General features: G+C 44.1%; 1 protein-coding gene across 3 annotated transcripts in view; it reads left to right on the top strand.

The window, feature by feature from the left end:
• The window catches only part of UPF2 (UPF2 regulator of nonsense mediated mRNA decay), a 55,588-nt gene extending 45,920 nt beyond the window's left edge, over positions 1–9,668 (top strand). For 2 of the 3 annotated variants that reach the window (XM_032687959.1, XM_032687960.1), the window contains exons 21-22: positions 2,398–2,518; positions 8,452–9,668. In XM_032687959.1, the coding sequence (XP_032543850.1) occupies positions 2,398–2,518; positions 8,452–8,461 (131 nt within the window). In that variant the 3' untranslated portion in view covers positions 8,462–9,668. Of the gene's footprint in view, positions 1–2,397; positions 2,523–8,451 lie in introns of those variants that run through there. The other variant, XM_032687961.1, reaches the window with a different exon arrangement.
• Positions 9,669–19,124: the final 9,456 nt, after the last annotated feature.

Genomic DNA, 19,124 nt, shown 5'->3' with positions numbered 1-19,124 from the left:
TTTTTGTCATTAGATACTTCTGATAGTTTTATTGGTCAAGGCATTTGGGTTTTATGCCCTGTTGTATGACTTTGTTGATATCTTTAAAATGAATCTGTTTAATCAGAGGTTTTATTGTGAGTAGTTGTGCTTCTTATCCAAAAAAGGAACACATTGATTAATTTTTGTTGGACAAAATCAGACAACTGGTACCAATTGATAACCAGCAATAGACAAATTTTTTTTATAATTTTCTTATGAATTTTCTAGGTGTATAAAGCATAGGAGGAAAATCAACATAGAAGAAAAAGGGGTTTCCCACAATTGACATCCCTTTTTAAAACAGCTGTTGGTTCATCTTATTAACCTGGGTAATATAGAGTAAAACCAAACTGAAGAGGATCTTTTAATCAGGTTAAATTAAACAGGCCAAATTACATTCCTTTTTGAATTACTTTTTATTTAGATTTTGAGCAGTTGATTGTTACTTTTGAAGAGTCAGCTTGTCTGTAACAAGTAGGTACTTACCCATTGAAAGAAAAGAGTTGGGTTTAAATTTCTGTTTCAAGCTTTGAAGTTACCGGAGGAGGAAGAAATCTCCATTTCTGGCAGAATGCCTGGGGGTTGTCCCAATGTTTGTACAAACACTTGTGTTTTTTCATCTGCACAGGGCAGCTAAGAGATGGAGATTCACCAGTGCACTTCAAAGTAGTATCAGATAATGATGTGATGCTTCAGCAAAGTTTATTGTATTACAAACATTATTTTAATTTAAAGAAATAGTGGGAACTGGGTGGCTCTCTAGTTCAGACTGGTACTTTTCTGTGTAGGTTATTTTTTACTTCAGTAAAACTAAAAAGGTGATGTGCCTTCAACCTGGATAACACACTGTGCTTCCCTGCCATCTCTGCCTTCTGTTCCCTTCTCCAGGACTGACCTTCCCAGCTACTGACTCCTCACAAACCCTGATACTTCCTTTCCCCCAATACAGACATGCCTGTACTTGCTCATTCCCTGCTTCCAGCACCTGGCTGGCAGGGTACCCTCATCTGCTCAGATTTCCTTCCTGAGGCTCCTCATTGCCCCCGGAGATCTCTCCTGGCACACGGGAGCGTTTGGAAGGAGCTGTTTCCTGATATTTACAAACAGGGACTGTCAGTGTGTTCAGTGGCTTTCTTTGCCTTTGCCAGGTGTTGAACACAACACCAGAGCGTGAATACAAGGGCTGTTGGCTGTTCACACCAATACTGGGTTTTAAATCAGTCGCAGTTCCCCAGTTAATTGAAGATGGGGTGGATAACTTACTGAGGGAACCTCCTCAGAGCCTCTTGTTTTGCCTTGTGCAGTTCAGGGAGAGCAGTGGAAGTGTGTGTGTGGAGCAGATGATGGGTGTGTGTCTCCAATGAGATTACCAGAGATTAGAGAACCAGACAGAGCAGACTTTCAAACATAATCTGTTTAACAGCTTATTCCACTTTTCCCCTTCATTTATCCCATCTGTCTGTTTGCTGAGTAATGTAGATCCTTGCACAGGTGGACTGTCGGGAATACTTTCCATTAGGTGCACCAACATATGGGCAGGGGTTATGTGGTGGTTCCTGGGATGTGTTTGTAATTGTATTGGCCACTTGATAACCATTAACTGAGCCTGGTAAAGAGGCATTTTCTATAGTTAAAAATTGAAATGCAATTTTAGAAATTAAGTTTTACTAAACCCCTAACTACAATACTTCTCTGGTTTAAACTGCCCAAAACTTGGCTGTCCAGGGCTAAACTGGATAGTGTGGCTGCTCTCTGCACACACCAGATTCTTCCTCCTGGTGATAAAGTGGAAAAACTCCATCCATGGGACAGCTGGTGCAATGTAGGTCAGCTGAGTCACCTTCTTCAGGTGCCTGCCTTCCCTAGGAAAGGATCCAATTATGCCAAGCTTAGACTTAAATACCTGACTTGAAATGCCTAATTTTAGGACGGGTTTCTTGCTGAGTCTTTAATTGGCAGCAGCACCGTCCACTTGTTACTATTTCAGGGAGGTTCAGTGTGGAAGGCCCCTCATGGCGCTGCGAGTCTTTGTCCCTGATCATCGATGGAGAAAGTGTTGGCTGATGTGTTTAGAGAGAAAAGGTCACAGGCCCTTTCTTAAGCACCTGTGATTAAAACCATTCCCGGCAGATCCTTCTGTAGGAACACCTGGAAATGCAGGTTCATGTTGCCGGGTAGTTTGGGTTTGTCAAAGCCGTCGATGCAATTTAGTAACTACTTTTAATTATCTCTCGTGGAATAACTTGAGGAGTGTTAACTCTATACAAAGTGCAAGTAAGGTCTCTTTTACTAAATGTCAGTGAAATGTGCTTGTAAATTCCTCTGTAAAAAGATGCATAGAAAATGTACTTAACTTCCTTCTGCCTGCAATTCCAGAAATGCTGCAGTCTCTGGCACAGCGTCCGGCTCCAGCAAACACTAATCGGGAGCGGCGGCCTCGTTACCAGCATCCGAAGGGAGCACCTAATGCTGATCTAATCTTTAAAACCGGTGGGAGGTAGGACAATCTTCCTTTAAATGTGGTAATTCTGGTTCTAGGCAAGTAATTACCTTCATAATTGAAACAGATAATGATCTGTGTAGTCGAGTGGTTTGGTTGTTCCATTCTGAAGCATTCTGTTGAAAAACTGAGCAGTGTTTGGTGCTTCCAACACAGTGCTGTGAATACCTCCTTTACAGAGGTTTGGATGTGTCTGTGAATACCTCCCTGACAGAGGTTTGGAAGCCAGAGGATTATTTTTCAGTTGTGAAATGATTGGTAGAATCTGAGCCTCTTTTTGTAGGGGAAAAGATGCAAGTCTGCTTTCTTGGTTGAGAGGGGGGAGAGGGTATTTTTGAGTATCTCGAGAAATTCCCATTATGCTCTTTCTGTTTGGGGAATTTGACAGCTATTCCTCTGTATTTGATGCCCTGAATGGAAAGTAAATATAGTTAAAATGGAAGGGGGGAGGAGAACTTTCAGTTTATGGTGTGCAAGAGCTACCAAACCCAGCATTAACACAAAAAGAATCACTCCAGATTGCCTAATAGTTGTTCTGAGGCTTTAATGTATCTCAGAGTGGCTTTTCTCACTGGGAGTCAGCTTGCAAATAAACCATTAAATTAACCCTGCAGCACAAATTTGAATAGACGGAGTTTCGGGTGAAACACAGACTTGCTTTCATGTTTCTCCTTTCTTTGCAAGTTCATTTTGGAGGTGGATGGATGGGAGCAGCAACTGGGAAGGGACAGTTTACCTGCTAATAGTTCTGTCTTTGTAAACTTCAAATAGGTTAATGTATGTGCTGATCCTGAGTTACAGCAGCATTACCAACTTCGTGGTACACGTTTATAGTCATTTTATAGTGTCCTGATGATCACTCACTCCTCTGAGACCCCATACAGATACTGTTTGTACAAAAAAACCTCACCACCTTTTTTTTTTAAAGAGATTGCAATTTAAAAGAAATGCTTTTTAAAAAGTGAACCAGATATAACTCAATAAAACGAGCAGTACTTTCCATTTAGTTTTTTCATACCACTGTGGCCTAATGCTGTCCTAGAAATACAGACTGTTCAGTTACACTGAATTGCCACAATACTTGCAGGTGTTTCATAAATAACTGTGCAGTCTTCTCTTCTTTGTCATCTTTCCCAAAAGCCTTGAACCTGCATGAGGAGCACACAGCAGTTATTCTTTGAATACAGCAGCCAGGCCAGTAGATGTGATATTCGTAGATTTCTTTTAAATGCAATTCCTTAAAAAACTTTTTGTTTTCAGATGTTCTGGGGAAAATATAATTCAGGACTTCACTGTGAAGTAGGTCAGACATTGTCCAGTTTGAGTAGCGTTTACCTGTTCAAATAGCTGTGCCATGTGCTTCCAATTCTGATGTAGTTTTATATTATGTAATTTGCTCTTTGTTCCTTTTAATCCATGAGCTCCTTAGAACAGAGAGCAGGAAGTTTGTTTCAGCAGGTGTATTTTATTTGTTGGGTACTGCAGTGCTCTGCCTCAGCTGAGCCATCTCAGCCCACAGTGAGGGAATGGTACTTTTTCTAACTCCAACTGAAAGGTATTTAAGCAGAGATTTATTTACTGGAGGCTGTGGGTCCACCAGTGGCTTCCCACTGGCATAGATAGTCACCTCCATTTTAGGGTTTCTGATGTATAGGATATATTGAAGATTGTCTTCTGCCTTTGCCTGGTGCACTGCAGTCTCTGCCCACACCACCCTCATGTTTTAGTTAAGTTACCCTGTGGATTCTGAGGACACTGGAGTATCTTGCTGGCAGCAAATAGGAACTGGGCTGTTAATTTTAGTATCTGTTTGGAGCAGGTTTCACATTCCTACGTGGCAGAACCAACTTGTGTAATACAGATGTTACCACTTACATAAGTAAGCTGTGTTGTGTTGCTGCTTCTTTGTGTTTGAAGACAACTGGGATGTTATTTTCTTGCAACAATAACTCAAACTTGTAGGAAATAATAATTCGTTGCTTTCCTTAAGGAGTGCAACTTTTTATTTTAAATTTCCTGAGATTAGGGATAATCTGAGCAAATAAATTTCCTGGTTGATTCCAGTGTACAAGCTGACCGGTTCCCAAAAGCCAAGGTAGAGATGAGGCCTTTCTTGCATTTCAGGGAGCGTTAAGAGTAGAGAAATCAATTGGTTGTTTTTACCTTTGCTTTTGTGTTGCTAAACACATCCTAAGCACCGTGTTTCAAACACCTTTTAGAAAGTTAAATCCAAAGCTACCTCTTGGAACAGTTGATTTCAGAAATTAAGGTTCTACTTTGTTTTTGGCCTTGAAGGACTGGATCTCGCTAAGCAATTAGCTCTAAATATTTAAAAAAAAAAACAACCAAGAGAGAAATCTTTTGCGGTGTTCACTTTATTTGTCATCTGTTAGTGCCTTTTTTCTGTACTGAAGTGAATGCAGTGAGATTTACAGGCTTTGTCAGATTTCTTATTATTTAGTGTGTGCAAAAGGCTGGATCAAAAATTGGAGTGTATTGCTGTTTGTGTGGAATTGCCTCAGGTTTTGAGACCTGCTAATCGTGTAAGATAATTTACTGTGACTCCTTTAAAAGTAGGGTTCCTTGCTTTCCTTCAGCAGCACAGGGAAGGCAATAATTTTCTCTCTTGCCTCCAGTTCTGTAGCAATTTTTGGGCTTTTAAACTGGTACCTTCAGGAAACACAAAATTTACTAAAGTAATTTTTTTTTGGTGATGGGTTTATCGTGAAAATATACTTTTACAGTTATGAACAGACTCTCACTTCAAAAAAAGTGGATTTCCTTTGTTTGAAGAGGATTGAGATCCATTAAGTGGCTTGATTTTAAAGTGAAATTAAAATAACCACATTATATAAAATGTATTTAAAAACATTGATTACCAAGAAAGAAAAAAATAATTACAGTGAGGAATTTGACTGTAGAGAAGCAGGCCTTACCAAGGAGTTTTATCTCATTAAATCTCTCCTTATTAAAAGCAATAACTTTAAAATTCACTGTTGCTTTGAAAGTATAGTAAAGAGGGGCCTGCCTATGTCCAGAGTCCCTCTGGGGATGCAGGTGTAAGCTGGAAACTAAATGATATTCAAGTTAAGTGGTGATTTTAGGTCTCCTGTTTGCCTCTGACTCTTATTTCTCTTTAACCCACTTAATAAAGAAAAATGAAGCATAAGAGTAATAACAGGATGCTGGGATTTTATTAGCTAAATATTCCCATCATATAATATTGCATTAATGCTGAAAAATCAGAGTACAGATAATAAGGAAAAATGGGGATTTAGCATGATTTCCTGCTTCAGCTACTGGACAAACACATCTCATACAAATACACTGACCAATACTGTGTAATGAAACTTTGAATTCAGTTCTTACTGAAATGGGCCTTTTAAACACAGCTAGCTGAGAAATTCCAACTCCCCTTTTCAGCTGTTTTATGGGAGGAAAGTCCAGGGTGGGATATGGGAGCAGGGGCTTGGCTCCAAACCTGCATTTGCAGATATCAGTGTGAGTCTGAGCCAGACAGAAAAGGTGGAGAGAGACCTGGTCACAGCTGTAGTTTAGAGGGAAAGGAAGGCAAAATTGTGTTTATTAGCCATATTCATTCATAGAGAGTCTGATTTTAAAAGAGTTCTTTCCATATAACTAAGAACAACAACAAGCAAACAAAACTTCCTGCAGTCTTGTGGCCCTCTGGAAACCAAATACCAATCCCCAAAACACCTTCTAACTCCCAGCCCACTCTGCACACCATGGCTTTGACTTGACTTTGTCAGAGCATTTTATTTTTGATGAACAGATAAGAGTATGAAATCACTTGCACAGGTTAGGATTCTCTAACTTAGGTGAGTCCAGCATTTTTGGGTTATTTGAATTTGTGATGTTCACAATACAGAAATTTATAACTGAGATTTGTTAGGAAATTCCATGGACACCTTGGCATTTTGTAGTTCATGTTCCTGGTTTTGGTTAATGTGATTAGGGGAGAAAGGACAAAGAGCATCAAAACTGAGATTAGTCACGAGAAGCAAAGCAGTGAGTGATGGGAGAGGAGGTGTTGGGAGAAGGAAGTTTGTGAAGGAATTTATGAAGAAATAAGGTACTGCAGAAATGCAGAGAGAGCTTTGGGATTGGAGGACACAAGGGGATTAGGGAGAAGTGTGAAATCTTAACTTCAAAGGTCTCTTATGTTAAGAAAAAGATGACTCTTGTGATGTCAGCAACATGCAGAAAGGACTTAATTATTGATGTTCTCCTGGGCACTTCTCAGTTTAAACTGTGATGTCTTGCTGACTGAGCTCTCCCAAGTTCACAGGGCAGTGGATCTGGGGCTGTTTCACAGCCTGTATTATGGTGATATTTGTGATATTTGTGTCTGTTCTCACAGGTTCCATTTTCTGCTCCAGCCGTGGTTTGGTCAGAGTGGTTCTGTGTGTTTCTCTACCACATGGAGTATGTGGGCAGTGTTAATGCTTAGCAGTGGAGTGAGGAGCTGACTGTGTGATTTTTATACAATTTAATAACTGTGTCATTAGCAGGAAGGGAAGTGGAGGGAGGAGAAATTGCAAAAAATTGAGTCCTTTTGTACATAGAGCTCAAGATGTTTTCAGTTACAGCTGTGTGCTAAGTCTGACCTTGCCAAATAACAGCTTTGGACCGAGTTTACAAGTTCAGACAGAAATGTGAAATACCTGGTTTGGGAAAAACCACTACCAAGATTTTTTGGCAGCAGCCCCTTTCTGTAACCACTGAAACACTGACCTGCCACCAGCGTGTCCTGGCAGCTGCTGCTTTGGGTGAGAGGCATTTGTACAAAATTAGACACGTGCAGCCACTCCCAGCCCTTCTCCTTCCCTCCCCATCAGCAGTAGAATTACTTTTTAATGGGAAATGGAGAGGTAAAAGCATGATCCTGCAATTCAATGATATTTGAAGTTTCTTCTCAGTTGTAGCATTCTGCAAGTGAGACCTCAGGTCTACTAAAACTACCAAAATTAATTAAGGGTCCTTTCTGTTGAAACCACACAGCCAGTGTTCCTGATACCCAGTGTGCCACAAAGATTTGGAATGTGACATTATTTTAACACTGAAAGGTACTTAAAACCAAATACAAAAATACACAGTGTGTTTAAATAAAGCACACAAATATTGGATATCAAAGCAAAGCAGCACATACAAATACAGGATTAGCGTGAAAGCTTCATCTGGTACAAGAAATGCAGCAGTTACTATGTCTAGTTAACATCTTTGCAACATTTTTCTTGCAAGACTTTCAGTAAAAAACAGGTTTAGGTGAAAGGAACTGTTCAACAAGCACTGGAGGTTTATGCACTGATGTAAAGAAACATGAACCATTGTGTTTACATGGTAAAAGATCTGTGTGTGTTGCCCTGGAGGTTTGTAAATGTTGAAGTTTTACTTGCTGTGTATTATTAATTTTAATTTGTAGTCTAGAAATGAACTGAAAACCAGCCCAGGTACAGTAAGTGGCAGTTGTTAAGAGAATTAAACGTGATGTCTTGTGAGTAGAGATGAATGGGGGACAATGAAAGATTTTAATACAACTGCCGACTCTAAAAAGGTTCCAACCAATTATTTGCCTGTAAAAATCCCTCTGTAACGTTCCTACAGTACTTCCAGGTATTAAGAAGCTGCATAGAAAGGTGAAAACTGTTTAAAATAACTTGTTTTTTAACAAATTCACAGCTCAGCTTCGATAGTTTAGCAGCTCCTCCAGGAGGGTAAGATACAGATTATCCACCTCCTTTTGGGTGATGTGACCTTTCGAAATGCTTGTGCAGAAAACAGAAATATGCACCTTACCTTAGAGGGTAAAGGGATATCAGAGTGACTGGCAGGTGCTTTTGGTGGCCTCTGACTCGCAGGGGTTTGGTGCTCTCACACTGAACTGTTTCCTCTCTCCGCTCTTCCCGCAGGAGACGTTGATCCAGCAGCCGGTGTCATTTCATTAGGTCCTGTATCTCTGGTGTTGTGGAGTCCTCCAGCGATTAAACGAGAGCAGTGGACACATCTCAGCATGTCAGTCTAGAGCGTTCAGAAACCTGGGACAGGCTGGGGCCGTGGGGCAGAAAGAGCAGCCTCCCCTCTCCCCCCCCACCCCCCCAAAAAAGCTTTTTGTTATGGGAACCGCGTTGAGGGTTAATCTTCTCCTGGGAGCAGAAGTCCGAGGATGAGGTGGTGAACTTGGCCAGCTCGGTGAAGGCAGAGATCGGCCTGAAGGTCAGACGGATGACACTGGAACGGGAAAGGCCTTTGGCAGCTCCGTGTGCGGGAAAACAAAGCTCCGAACTCGCCGCGAGTTCCGTTCTCTCCAAATGGAGCGCTTGGTGTTGGAAGGATGTTCTTTGGGGGCTGCAAACCTACAGTAGGAACACGTAGAGCCAACAGCAGAATCCAAAAGGAAACCCTGACGAGTGGGATAACTTATCGAACAGTCCTCAGCGAGGACGGTTTGGGTTAAAGGAAGAGCCTTTTGCTGCCAGATGAGCAAGAAAAGGGGGTGGGGAGGGGTGAAAACTGCAGAGCCAGGGAGGTAAAATGTCTGTTGGGGTCTAAAATAGAAAGTGAAGTTGATGAACACGGGGTGTTGACTCGTACTGCTTGGAACAGCCTGACACCAGCCTAAGGACAGGGATATAGTTGAGCCCATTGTATGTATCATTGAAAACCAAAACGTGCCAGTCAGCATAACAGGAGGATGTCAAGGAGTGGATCCAAATACCTTGTTGATCTTCATGGGTTGATAAGCCTCTGTGTCTATTGAAACCAACAAAAAAAATTAAAAAAAAAAAAAAAAAAAAGAGATTTAAGTCTGGAAACAAGTAGAATTTTTATTTTTTTCTAAGTAGAAATGAGGTTTCTTGGTCTGTTTCTGACAATCTGTTATTTATTAGCATAGGGTTTTGTTTGCTTTCAGGTAGAGGTAGTTCATGGAGTTAAGGAGCTCATCTGTATGTTACTACTAATTCTTTTTTCTAGCTCTTTTGAAATCCTTTTTACCACTGGTTTTGGTTTCTGCATGTAGGAAGAGACTTGTAAAGTTGTAACATTTCATACAGAAATGCCGCCCGATCTTCACCAGCTTCAGAAATCTGACCTTTGCCAATGCTGCAATAAAGTGTTGTAATTTAGAGTTGTGTCTGTCTCGTGACATTGACTTTGTTCTTTGGGAATGATGTTTTGGAGGGTTTGTGGTCTGTCCTGGGCTCTGGTTTGGATGGGAATTCCAGGTCTTTGATTCAAGTGTTATGTGATGGTTTTCATATCATTTTTTTTCACATGAAATCCATGGGTATGTTTATTAATCACATTTGTAACTCTCAGCTCCTCCAGGAATGTCTCCTACACCAGTGTGACCATATCCACTGGTCAAATCCAATTTCCACTTTCCTGCTGAACAATGCCTACGAATCCCTAATAGCAAATTAAGCATCTAATTGTGGTTCAAACTAAAGTCAACTTCCTTTTCTCAACGTGCTGCTTTAGTTTCAAAAGCATTTAATTTATCCAGATTGAAGAACTGCATAAAAATAAAACATTAGCTCTGTTCGTTTTGTGTCGATCCAATGCCTTGGATGGAATTGGGATCAATGGAAATACCTTTATAAAATTATTCGCTAAAAATAGTTTGTGGTCAGCTGGGGATTTCCTTGACTTCAGACTGAAATCAAAAAACAATTCAGTGAAACCTTTTGAAGTTCAGTTTTAAAATTAATTATTCTCACGTCGTGCTGAATAAAACCTCGAAGACCGTTGTGAGTGAGACAGGGTTGAACACACGAGGACAGACCTTTTAGCAGGGCCTGCTGCAACAGGACAAAGGCTGATGGTTTAAACTAAAAGAGGGTTGATTTATATTAAATATAAGGAAGAGCAGTTTCACCCCTTGATCCACGTGCAGGTTGTTGCTGCAGGGATTGCGTGGTTCCCTCTCGTGTCATTAGAATCCTTTGTCTTCCTTTAAGGAGCGTTTAATTAAAACGATGGGGTTTGCAGCCTGGGATTAATACAGGAATAGGGGAATAACCTATACTTTGATCAGTGTCTGTTATCTATGGATGTTGCTGCAGGATGTTTATTTTAATTAATGAAATCATGTTTAATGTCATTGCTTCTCTTTCCCTCCAGTGCAGTGACCCACAGGTGCACCAGGGCACTGGGGAAATCATCCCCAGTTCCGCCTGTGGCACCGTCTGATGGGGCAGAGGACGTTCCTTGGGGAGCAATTCTCCCGGGATGCTGGTGGAAGGTGCTCTTGCCAAGAGCACTTCTGCAGCAGAGTTCCTGAGCCTGCATGGAAGGAGTTAAGTCTTGGAAAACATATGTAGGTGAAGGAGAAATTATGTCCTTGATTGCGTAAAAGATCCCAGTTATCGTTCTGTGGAAAGAATTTGGACTCGAGTCAGGCCCTGGAGTTGTCTTCACTGACATGAGGCTCCTCGAGCTGCCTCGCTGACAGACACAAAGTATGCAACAGTTTTTGTGCCTCGGTTTTCCATGGAAATTTCTCTTCCCACACCTCTCAAGCCCCTAAAGCTTCAGGCAGGGACTGGTGGAATTAAGTCCTTCCCATTGTAGGAGACAAGTTCTTGACCATCTGAGGAACCTGAACCACGTGTTAAGTCCATGGGAACCTGACAAGATGGCCCTGAGGGCATCCCAGAGGCTGGAGCAACTCTCCTGTGAGGAAAGCCTTGAGAGCTGGATTGGTTCCACCTGGAAAAGAGAAGGCTTCAGGGAGACCTTGGAGCAGCCTTTCAATACTTAGAAGGGGCTTAAAGAAAGATGGAGAGAGAGAGACTCCTTAGCAGGGTCTGTAGTGACAGGACAAGGGGCAATGGTTTGGAACTGGAAGAGGGTAGGTTTAGGTTGGATGTAGGGAAGAAATTATTTCCTGTGAGGGTGGTGAGACACTGGCACAGGTTGCCCAGAGAAGCTGTGGCTGCCCCATCCCTGGAAGTGTTCAAGACCAGGTTGGACGGGGCTTGGAGCAACCTGGTCTGGGGAAAAGTGTTCCTGCCCATGGCAGGGGATGGAATGAGATGATCTTTAAGGTCCCTTCTAACCCAAACCATTCTATAATTATGGCACATCACTTGAAAGCCTGTTGGAGCTGAGGTGCTGTGTTAGCCCTTGCTCTGGGATGGAGCCAAGGTGGCTGGGAAGCTCTGAAACTGGAAATTGGTCCAGGAATGTCAGTACTAGCAGGCAGCACCTTGAACCCCAGCTGGTGCTATCGGATGTCTCTCCTGCAGTGATGTAACGGGACAAAAAAAGGAAAGGTAAGTCTTTTTTCTTTCTTTTCATGAATTGCTGAGTTTCCGGACTTGCTATAATTTCAACTTCCCAGGCCTTCACTGAAAGAATTTTGTTGTGCTGCTGTTTCTGTTATGTGCATAAAAATACTGCATATAAGCACATCAATGCCACAGCACACACATAATGCAGATTTATGTATATTGAGGCTTAGAAAAACCACCTCTGTATGGAGGACTCTGCCTGATTTCCTTACATTCTCAGCATTTTCCATTGGCCTGTTCCAGCAGGGCAGTGATTGTGTCCTTGGCACTGGAGCTGCGAGGAGCTGCCGTGTCCAGCTCCGGCACTTTGCTGACACAGCCGTCTCTGCTTTACATGGAATGTGTTTGACTGAAGTAAATGTGGTGCTTGGAAAGTGCTGACTTGGGAAGCAGCCCTGGATGGGCTCTGTGGGCCAGCACCATGACTTTCCCAGCCCGGACAGCTCATCCACATCGGCACCGGGGCCAAGGGCAAGCAATGAACAATCCGTGTGTGTTTGACCCAAAAAACCTCTGGCACAGCTGGGAAAAGCGGCTTGGTGGGACCACAGCGGGGTGGGAGGTGTGAATGAAGGTCAGTAGATGAAAAAGTGAGTAAACAAACTCACTAGTTACTATTATCTCCCAAAAGTGGTGCTGTAGTATTAGGACCACACGTCCTCGCCAGGAGAGTGAATGTTTTCCTAATAAATCCATCAATAACGTTGCCATGAGCCTGCTGTTGCCCCCTGGTAAATACATCAATCTTTTATTGTTTTCCCCCTCTTTTGAGCTTCATCACTAATTTGTTCCGCACTGAGGTTTTCCTCAGCTGCTCTGCCCTGCTGAAGATGCTCCTCTGAGATGACACTTTGTTCTCTCTTTGCAGAACTCCACTATAAATAGGTTTCTTTCCAACCACTCCTAAGGAGATCCCAGTGTACTGCAAGTAGGAAACTATTTGAACAAGAATCAAACAAATGAGCAAATGTCAAAATATTTACTTGTATTGTTTGAACTATAAACTTTGCTTTTAAGTTATTATTGTCGGGTTATGATTGTGCCATTGAAACACTTGGTGTTTATGATCCTTGTTAGAAGAACAAACAGTGTGCTGTAAAAAAGCCTCTCTCCCTCCTTCCTTCCTTCCTTCCCTCCATTACCTGGATCCAAGCCATCAGGCAAATAAAAAAAATGGTTGAGACCCTTAAAAAGAAGGCAGACATTTAGATATTGCTGATGTTTATTTGTTCTTTGACATTTACCTGCAGGACAAAAAGTTTCTGTTGTGCGAGGGATAAAGGGGAGCGACGTTTCCTGCTGGGAACAAGTCAGACTTGAAAGCCCAGGAGCTTGAAAACTTTGTTTTATTTCACCCTTAATTGTTTTGGGGCCGTCTTTTGCAATATTTTGGTTCTACCTTAGGGTTGCCTTGGGAAGGACACCCCTGTCACAGTGTCTTAAATGTGTTTCACAGCCCTAATGCTCACAAGAGGGACCTGGAAGTGATCCCGGATGCTGGTGATGCTCCTCTCACTCCAGGTACCTCCCAGCTCTGGAGAAAGGCAGGAGGTGCCATATTTTGGGTGCCATGGTTGCAGTAGGTACCTGCCTGCACACTCTGCTCCATCCCTTTGGTGTCAGTCACTGAGTACCCAAGGAGGCTGCTCAGGACTCTGTTTTCCCACCTGCTGATCCTACCTCCTGGGACTTACAGCTGCTAATTAGTCCTGTAAAAGTCCCTTCTCTGGTTAATTTGGTTGAATCAAACCACATATCCTCATTTCGGAGATAGACATGAATTTTCTTCTTTAAGGTCCCTTCCAACCCAAGCCTTTCTACTGTTCTGAACCCTTGGCTCTCCTCTTGGGCAGCTCCTGGTTGAAAACAGCACTGCCATGGAAGAGCAGTGACTGGCTGACTGTGACCACCTCTGCTGAGTCCTCCTTGCTGTGCCAGTATCCCATTTTTTAAATTATATATGGGGCATATATTATAAATATACACACACACATCTCTTGTAGATCTGTTCACGGTGAGCAAAAGATCAGAAGTTCTCTCCTGGGAAGCAAGACTTGAACAAGTCAGGAAGGCTTTCATAACCCACCTGAAGGGAGGTTTGGTCTCCACTGTGCTAATCCAGTAAGTGGTTATTAAATTGCTACAATTTGCTGGAAGCTGCATCCCTGGAGCGATGGAAATGAATATAAAAAGGTAGAGAGAGGGATCTGAGAGGCAGCTTTGGCTTCTATTATCTCTGCTCTGAGAAGCTTTTCATGTGGAGGTGCAGGCTGCAGTTTCCTCCTCGGGCTCAGGGCAGGAAGGGCCCTTTCCTGGGAGGAAGGCACAGCTTCAGTCCACTTCTCTCCGGGAATTCAGCCCAGCTGTTCCAGGCAGACACTGGTTCCTCATCCCTCCTGTGGCAGACTTTTTTCTCCAGTGTACAGTTGCATACAGCAGCAGGACTTACACAGTCTAACCCTCTGTAATGCCCAAGAGGTGTAATTGTGGTTTATTTTTCAGGCAGGTCCCAAATCCCACGCCTGTGAAAGCAGGAGTTTATTCCTGGCTGTGAGGCTTTACCTGACGTAAAACCAGAGCAGCTTTGGGGTTCAGAGGAAGCCTCAGTGCTGCCTGCAGGGTGACACTGCAGAGGAAAGTCTCCGCTCTTGGCACAGAGCCGTGGGGTTTATTATGGGATGCACCAGGAATGGCTGTGCTGGGCACACAGTGCCCATTTCCTGGGCTGGAGCACACTGGAAATCTCATGCCATAAACAAAAATTAAACCTAATCAGGCAAACAAAAATCCATTTAGGAGGCAGGAAATGTTCCATGGTAATGAAGTTTTGTGTCGTGAAGCCTGAAGACCCTGTTGATCCTCTACCCTTGTGCAGGGTTGGATACTGGAAATAGAAATGTGCTGACAACTGTCTCCTAATAGATGTTTAAATATGAAGAAATGACCTCCCTCCTGCCACAACAGCTTGTAGGAATTACTGTTTTCCTTCTGGTGTCATTCCACCCTCTGAACATCAGTACAAGGGGTGGCTTATCTTTGTTAATCAGAGTATGAACAACTCACGGCACATGTGAGTCTGAGCTTCTGGGCTGATGAATTTTCTCCTGGGCTGACAAGATAATTTAATGCTACCAAAGTGGTAGGTGTGGTGGTGGGAGAGGAAGGGTGATTCAGCATTAGGGCATCAGCCTGGAAACCCAAAGGTCAAGCTCGTCTCTGGTCTTATTCCTTGGTTTAACATCATTGCCCTTGTTTCCCAGCTGGAAAACGCAGCCCTTGCCCTTCCTTGTGGGAATGGATAAGCAAGCAGGGGACAGATAAAAAAATTACACCGTTTTCTGATGCTGGCAGTAACAGAAGCTGGGAGAGCTGAGAGCTTCCTTTGAAATGCTGGGAAAAAAACACATCATGAAGGTTTGATGGTGAAGTTTGACCTCCCCAGCCCGGTGAGGAAATGAGCAATCCCGTTAGAACAGAGATCTCCGAGGCTGAATCAGACAGGGAAGTGACTTGCACGGGAAGGCTCTGTCAGTGGTGAGAGGGGGATGCTGTGATGGAGCAGGAGTGTGGCTGTGCCCAGCAGGAGCTGGGGTCTCCAAGGCTCCCTGCAGCTCTGTGCTGGCTCCCTGGGTTTGGGGAGGAGGCTCAGGCCCTGTCTCACAGCTGCACTGAGCTGCCGAGTCGCTCCAGGGCTGAACAAGCCGTGGCTCAAGGACCTGCCCTGGGGTCCCTGTGGGGCTTTGGCAGGGAGCATGGGGACAAGGGGAGGTGGATGTGCTCTTACTGGGAGAGGTTCTGTGCATCACCTCACCAAGAGAAATGTGATGCTCAGTAACCACTAAGCTGCTCTTCCCCCCAGGTCTGGCTGCTCTCTGGACAAAGCATCCCTTGCCTGCCCCACCCCTGTGTCCTTAGTCTGTGGGTCAGAGGCTTTTCCAGTAACTCCTGTAATCCTCTGTTTGTAAACCGGGAAAGGGAGCGGAAGGATGTCCTGGCTCCTCTGCTACAGCAGCACTCTGGGAAGGGAGAGGCACTTTCAATGTGATGAAAGGCACTGGTTGGCCACACTTCCCAACCCCACCTGCTCCAGGTGCCTCAGAGCTCCACAAGGGGCTGATAGTGAACAAACCAGGAGAATTCCACGATAGATAAGGCAAGACAACCATTTCCTCCTGCCCAGTGCAGTGTTCCACTGCTCAGGTGACTGCTGTGGCACATGGCAGGGGCTGAGCTGGTGGGAAGGGCGAGTTTGAGAGGGCAGACACAGTGACACCACTGCAGGATCAGTGGGGGACACGGCCCTGGGTCAGCAATGCCAGTGGAAGGACTAAAGCCAAAGTCTATGACAGACCCTGGGCAGCAGCTCAACAGTGTCCTATGGATGGCTGTAGCACAGGCTTTGGGAACTGGAGCTGCTCCCTGACTCAAGGGTCAAGCAAAGGATTTAATGTATTTATTTTATTTTAAATTCAAATGGTCAGCATACTTTTTATTTTTTAATGATGGGGAGGGAAAAACTCTCAAACCCAAAGCAGTTGGTCTTTGTTTGCCCCTGAGGTGAGGACACTGCAGCAGCTGCATCTCTTTATGAGGCAGAGACACCCATCTGAGGAGAAAATAATGGTCCTGGGTAGGAATTGCCTCAGCAGCTTTGGGAACCACTCAGAATTAGTTTGTGGTTCCTGGGGCTCTGTGAAACATTCATTAAAGCTCAGGGGCAGGTGCAAAGACCCATGAACAAAAGAGAAATTGAAGCTGAGTTGCTCCTTCAAGCCTGCCAGCTGGTTTATCTACCGATCCTTGTGCCTGTTCAGGTTAATCCTGAAGGTACTGAAGCCTCTCCTGGTTTTCTTTTTTTGGCCAGTTGCAAGTAACAGCAGGTAATTATGGCCCAGTGGAAAAATCCTATTAACAAAAATAATCTTTCCTCGCAGTTCCCCTGAGGTAAGAACACATCTGACCGTTTGGTGATGTAGTCAGGGATGCACCGATGGCTTTTCAGGGAAGGCATTTCCTCATCTGGGAGGAGTCACCTCAAATGGGAAGAGAAACTCTGTTTTGAGGGGAAGAAAAAAGACCAAACAAAACCAAAACCAAACAAAAAAAGGGTGTGGTCCCTGGGAAGGGCTTGGCTCCATCCAGTCTATGGACCCTCCTTACCTCAGAGGAAAAGATATTTATAGTTTGGGAGTCAATGCTGGGATGGACTCATCTGCCTTTGCCTCTCCATGGTGCAGGGATTATCTGAAAGCAAGAGCCAGTGCAAGTGGAGGGAGGATGAACTGGCTGACAGAGTCCCTTGGGAGGCAATCCTGAAGGGCAAAGGAGTCCAGGAAGGCTGGATGTGTTTTGAGAATGAATTTTAAAGGTGCAGGAACAGCCAAGGAAGTACACCAGCCTGGCTGAACAGGGAGCTTTGGCTCGGAAACTCAGGTCAAAAAGGAGAGTGTATGACCTGCAGAAGAAAGGGAGGTAACTCAGGAGGACTACAAGGATGTGGTGAGGTTATGCAGAGCTAAAGCTTAACTACAACTTAATCTGGCTACTCCATAAAAGCCAAAAAAAAAGTTTCTATAAATACATCAGCAACAACGGGAGGGCTGAAGAGAATCTCCATCCTTTACTGGATGCAGAAGGAAACCAAGTGACAAAGGATGAGGGAAAGGCTGAGGTACTTAATGACCTTTTAGCCTCAGTCTGTGATAGCAAGACCAGTTGTTCTCTGGGTATCAGCCTCCTGAGCTGGAAGAGAGGGATGGGGAGCAGATTGAAGCCCCTGTAATCCAAGGGGAAATGGTCAGTGAGCTGCTATAGCACTTACACGCACACAGGTCCAGGGGACTGATGGGATCCACTCAAGGTTGCTGTGGGAGCTGGAGCCACTTTCCATCATTTATCAGCAATCCTGGCTCAGCAGGGAGGCCCCAACTGGCAAATGTGACACTCATCTACAGGAAGGGCCAGAAGGAGGATCCATGGAACTACAGGCCTGTCAGTGCCAGGGAAGGTGAAGGAGTAGATCATCCTAAGTGCCATCATACAGCACGTGCAGGACAAGCAGGGGATCAGGCCCAGCCAGCCTGGGTTTGGGACAGGCAGGTCCTGCCTGACCAAGCTGATCTCCTGCTATCACAAGGTGACCTGCTTGGTGGATGAGGGAAAGGCTGTGGATGTGTCTACCTGGACTTCAGCAAAGCCTTTGACACTGTCTCCCACACAAACAGGACTGAAAACTTGCTGGGCTAAAACTACCACGTGCCTTCAACCTCCTGCCTTCCCTGACCCGTTTGTGGACAACACTTTCTGAAGTTGTTTATTTTTATGGGAGGCCCCAAATTTAGCTTGTGTGTATAAAACAAGCTCAGGAGTCAAAATACCAAAAGCTTCTTCCCAAAGCTGCAGCCACTTGAAAGGCTTTACCTTCAGCACAGGTGAGGCTCTGTAACCTGGTTTAAGTTTCATTACAGATTGAGCCAAGTTAAATTCTCTCTCTCTGGCTCCAGGCTGGAGTTGGACACAATTACAAGAGGCCACCTGCCCTGACCTGGTTGAGACATGTACCTGAGCCCTGAGGCAGCCCTGGAAAGCTCAGAGACAGACTGCTACACCTGCTGCTGCTTTTTGGCTACCACCAACATCCAACCTCAGGGATAAAAAAGTGGCTCAAGCAAATGGGAAGTAATTTTTTTTCCTAGAGCGATTTCTATTCTGTTTCTTATGATACCTGATATTTGGACAAACGTTCAACACCTGTATACTTATAAAGAAATCCTTCTTCAAAGTCAGAAAGGCAGCAAACACAGATACACCTGCTCAGAAGGGAGGGATGGGAATATTCTCCAACAGGGAACTTTGACCTGTGCAACAAGAAACACTTCAACATTCAGTAGGATCCAACTCTCATATGGTAACAGCCTTGGAAACAAAGATGTGCTACTCTTCTTTCACAGATACAACATTCCTCTTGGAAAAGCCATTTTAATAATGCAAACATTGTGAGATAGGGGCTTTTTTCTAAGCCAAACACTGTTTGGGATGAACTTCATTCCTGCAAGGACCCTGGTCACAGCTCCAGCTGCCCAGCAGTGAGAATCCACATCTCTTGTTAGACACAATCCTTTTTTGTTGTTGTTGTTGTCCCCCCTCCCTGTTGTCCCAGGGTTCAGCTCTGGCTCACACACATCCACAGTTACAAAAAGAAAAGTTATTAAGGTTATTAAATCAGTATTAGTCATTAAGTCACCTCCCTCCTCCAAGAACAAGAACCAAAACGCCACCTCCCATCAGCC

Source organism: Chiroxiphia lanceolata, chromosome 5, assembly GCF_009829145.1.
Source record: "Chiroxiphia lanceolata isolate bChiLan1 chromosome 5, bChiLan1.pri, whole genome shotgun sequence".
NCBI classification, from domain to species: domain Eukaryota; kingdom Metazoa; phylum Chordata; class Aves; order Passeriformes; family Pipridae; genus Chiroxiphia; species Chiroxiphia lanceolata.
Note: the sequence above shows the minus strand (reverse complement) of the source record. Positions and strands in the feature narration are given on the sequence as shown.